General features: G+C 62.5%; 1 protein-coding gene across 1 annotated transcript; it reads left to right on the top strand.

The window, feature by feature from the left end:
* Positions 1–2,715: 2,715 nt before the first annotated feature.
* NGA_2021020 (transcription factor iiic-gamma subunit) lies at positions 2,716–3,239 on the top strand (the record flags this gene model as incomplete). The annotated part of the gene is made up of 1 exon (XM_005853392.1): positions 2,716–3,239. A coding segment is annotated over one exon (371 nt), but the record flags the coding sequence as incomplete, so codon positions are not given.
* Between the last annotated feature and the right edge of the window lie 1,012 nt (positions 3,240–4,251).

Genomic DNA, 4,251 nt, shown 5'->3' with positions numbered 1-4,251 from the left:
TCGTCCGCCAGGCCCCTACCGTGCCGGACCCCTATCAGACAATGGGGCAAATCTATGAGGACCAGGGGGAGATACAGAAAGCCGCGGAGATCAATCTGGTGGGCTGCCAATTCGGACCCAAAGACGCGCGGCTCTGGAAGAAGACGGGCCAAATGTTTCTGGAGCTGGGCCGGCCCTTCTACTTGAAGGCGCAGTATTGCTTCGGCCGCGCCATCAAGCTGGACCGGCAGGACGTGGAGGCCATCGCGGACAGGGCGCACGTCCAGAGCCTGTGGGGCAGGGTGGACAAGGCCGTGCTGGGCTACGAGGCGGTGCTGCGCTTGAATCCCAGCCAGCCCGAGCAATTCCTCCTCCGCCTTGCCGAGGACTGTCTGCGCGAAGCCCGGTTCTGGGAAAAGGGGCTGGAGGCGCTGAGTGAGGTCCTGTGTCGGGTCATGGGGGCCCTCTTTGTGGCGAAGCAGATCAAGTTCTTGCCCGTCAAGGCCGCAGCGGCCCGGCACGTCCCCAGCCGCAAGATGGAGGCGGCCTACGAGGCTGCCAGCACCCTCTGCAGGCACCTGATGGGCCTCAAACGGTACGCGGACGCTGCGGCCGTCGTCCAGGCCTTGCACCTATTCATTGCCAAGCTCCGGGAGCGACCGACGCGTTTTGCGGAGGAGAGCGAGGAACAGCAGCAATTGGCCTTGCCCGTGGACCTGGTGGTTCGCTTCGGGATCTGTCAGCTCTACCTGGATAAATTGACCTCAGCACTGCAGTGCTTCTCGGCCTTGCGCCAAGCCGATAGTGCCAGTGAGAACAGCAGCGGTGGGGGCAATCTGGCGGGGAGGGGCGGGGGCAACAACCAGGGTGAGGTGGCGGGGCTGCTGGAAGAGGTGGCTCAGGCCTTCATGGACACAGGCAAGTTCTTCCGGGCCCTGGAGATCCTCAGGAGGCTGGACGGAGGGGGCAGCGCCGGTGCTGGTATCGGGCAGAGACGTGCGGAAACCACGCTCCCACGGCCTGGGCGTTTGCGCGTGAAACTGCAGATGGCCCGGTGCCTCGTGGCGCTCAATCAGTTGACGGGCGCGGCCGGCGTGCTGGATCAGATCGAAGGGGTTCATGGGGAAGGCACATCTGGAAAAGGACTTGGAGGGGCGAAAGGGACGACGAGGGGGGGACGGGAAGGAACGAAAGGGTTGCGAGCGCCGGTGCGAAGGGAGGTCGTGGTGCTGCAGGCGGCCACCGCCCGGGGTCTGAAGGAGCCAGCGAGCATGGCTGCGTGCCTCGCCCGGACGGCCCGGGAGTTGGCTGAGATCTGTGAGGAGGGTCAAGGGAAGGAGGCGGGCGCCGAGGAAGGAGCGGAGGGTGATGTGGAGCATGGGGGAGGGACGGGGGATGTGCCGGGGACAGCGTCGAGCAGAGAAGGGGGTCCGCCAGGTCCTAGTCGCCCCTGTGCGCGTCTTGTTGAAGGGGGTGGCGCTGACACTGGTGGTACGACTAGTGTCGAGGGCATTGATGTGACGGGGCAACGGGAGCTGGAGGGGGAGAGGGAGGAGGAGGAGGAGGGGGAAGTGACGTGCAGCGTGGATGCAAGAACCACCGAGTTTGAGCTTTTTTTGGAGTACGGCCTCTTGTGTCGGGCGCTAGGACGGGACCAAGACTTTTTCTCGGTAGTCTTGACCTTAGTAGAAATGGCAGTCTTCCAATCCAAAAGCGACTTTCGAAGGTCCCGGAGGAACAGGGGAGCAGTGGAAGAAGACGAGGCCGACTTGGAAGGGGAGAGGCAACCGGTGGAGGGGGGGGAGGTCAACGAGGGCAGGCAAGGTGGAAAGATATGCGAGAGGGACCAGGTGGAGGGGGAGAGAAGACGAGGCCCGATAGAGACAGCAGGTCCTTCGGTCACGGCTGCCCCGGGCGTCGACAAGGCGGACGCGGGCCAGGGGGCACACGAAGGAGGCAGCCTGCTCGCACACGCACAGGACTCCTCCGCCCTCTTTGGACCAGTGTGCAGCAAATCCCCCCCTCATGAGTCCCAGTCAGAAATTGCTGAGCTCTTGCCCCGCACCTGGCCCCGCACGCCTTTTCAAGTCGCTTTGGAGCGCCACTTGAAGGTGCATGCCTCCCGCGTGGAGGTCCTGACCTGGCTGGGCGAGCCCAAAGTCTACGAGGCGGCCCGGGCCCTGATCCAGGGCTGTGTGGAGAGTGCCAGGGTCCGGGAGGCTGGCTCTTTGGCGCGCGTGCTAGTGCAACGGAAGCACTTGCTGACGGAGGAGCATGGGCGGGAGCTGCATGAGTACGCGCTCTCCCATGCTGTCAACGAGGATGACTACTCCTCAGCGATCAAGTCGTGTATCGTGTCTCTTTCTGCGCTACCCACTTCGATCGAGCGCGGCAACGCTCTCAACCGCCTGGTCAGAAAGGCCACCCGGGCAGACGCGAACCGCGCCGTGATTCGCCGCATGGCGCACAAGACACCGGAGTCCCTCCCTCTCGCTCTCCTGTCGGGGAACGCCTTCGCCCTTTCCCGCAACTACCAGATGGCCCTCGACAAATTCCTTGGCGCGTACCGCATGGCGCCGTCCGAGCCCCTGGTCACCCTTGCGGCAGCAGCCTTATTGATGCGAGTCTTGTCGCACCGGAAGCTTGTGGACCGGCACGGATGCCTGGTCAAGTGTTTGGCCTTCCTCGAGCAGTACGCCAGGTTGCGGCTAGTGCAGGGGGTGGAAGAAGACGTGTTGAAAAGGGAGGCGGGGGATGGAAGCGGCATGGAAGACAGCAACGGCGCGCACGGAAGGGACATGGAGGAGAGGGGAGAGCGGCTGGTCAAAGGCGCGACCCGGGCCCTGGAGCAAGAGGTGGTCTACAACATGGGCCGGGCGTTTCACCAGGCGGGGCTACTGCACATGGCGGTGCCCTTCTACCAAGACGCTCTCACCATTTTTGACAGGTATCAAGAGGAGCTGAGAACGGTGGATGGCAAGGGACACGTCACACGAGAGGCGGCCTGGAACTTGGTGTGTATTTACAGGGAGGGGGAATGCCGGGAGTTGGCGCGTCTGGTGGTGGGAAGGTATTTGAGAATGGACAGGGGCACGGGGATCGAATAGGGGGTGCGCGAAGCAGGGTGGCACCAATTATGTGGACAGCCGCGAGCGATCTACCTCGGTCTGTACAGAAACGAGGACCAGAAGCCTGTCTCTGGGCAAGACGAACTAGTCGACGGGGCTGACGGAAGCCGCCGCACCATTAAGTGAGAGTAACCGGGTTCATCTCTCCCTCAATTTATTCACAGCTGTTCGCTTTCATCTTTGAAGTGCAAAATGTAGAAAAGGGCTGGTTCCCACTCAAATCAAACACGCCTGTGCACCCAAACTTAGTCTTCTATAACCACCACGTCCGCCACCCGCTGGCTCCTCCCGTGCTCTCTCCCCGACACATAGCCATGCAGCTCCAGCTCTCGCAGTTCCCACTGCCCTTCCCGCCCTCTAGTCCCCTGTTGCTCAACGTTAGCTTCTTCATCCGACATGGCTCTCCCGCCCGCTGCGCCTATCCGGTCCGATCTCCTGCTTCCTCCATCCTTCGCCTCCTCGTCCCCCTTCCTGTCCACTACATCATTCGAGTTGCCACGCTCTTCCCCGTCCCATCCCGCCTTCTTTGCTTTCCAAACCCAGTTCCCTACAGCTTTGTCCCCCTCGTCGAGCCGCGTAAACAGGTATTCGAGCAACGGCGCCAGTGTGGGTCCGATGCCCGCCATGCGTAAAAGTCCCTCCCGCCGGCCGGGCACCCTGCCCCCGAATTCCGTCTGGATGGTGGCCGCAGACTGGAGGATGTGTTTGCTCTTGACCTTGTTGCAGTGGACGAAAGATAACTTCTCCGAGAGCGCCTCCGACGATGGGAGCGCTGCAAAGCTGTCAGGGGAAAAGCGCGGCCCTGGGTATTCCCGGGAGATAGTCTCCATAGCCTGTCGCACGATTTGCTCTTGCGTGCGGGAGGACAAGATGACGGCCACTAAGAGACGAAATCGCTGAAGATTGGCAGCGTCGGCACCCAGAAGCGTCGATCCGGGGCCCATGCCCGCCTCGCTTTCACTTGCCTCTCCGACCGCTTCAGCCACTGAGCCGGTCAGGTCCTTTGCTCCTCCGGTAGCTACTCCTCCTTCTCTCCTACGGTACCGTGCTGCACCCCTTTCTCCGCCCCATGCCGCTCCTTCACTCTCTTTGCCGCATTCCTCTGCTCCTCTCCCTCTCACCTCCCCCTCCTCGCGGTGGCCCC

The sequence above is a fragment of the Nannochloropsis gaditana genome (assembly GCF_000240725.1).
Source record: "Nannochloropsis gaditana CCMP526 unplaced genomic scaffold scaffold917, whole genome shotgun sequence".
NCBI classification, from domain to species: domain Eukaryota; class Eustigmatophyceae; order Eustigmatales; family Monodopsidaceae; genus Microchloropsis; species Microchloropsis gaditana.
Note: the sequence above shows the minus strand (reverse complement) of the source record. Positions and strands in the feature narration are given on the sequence as shown.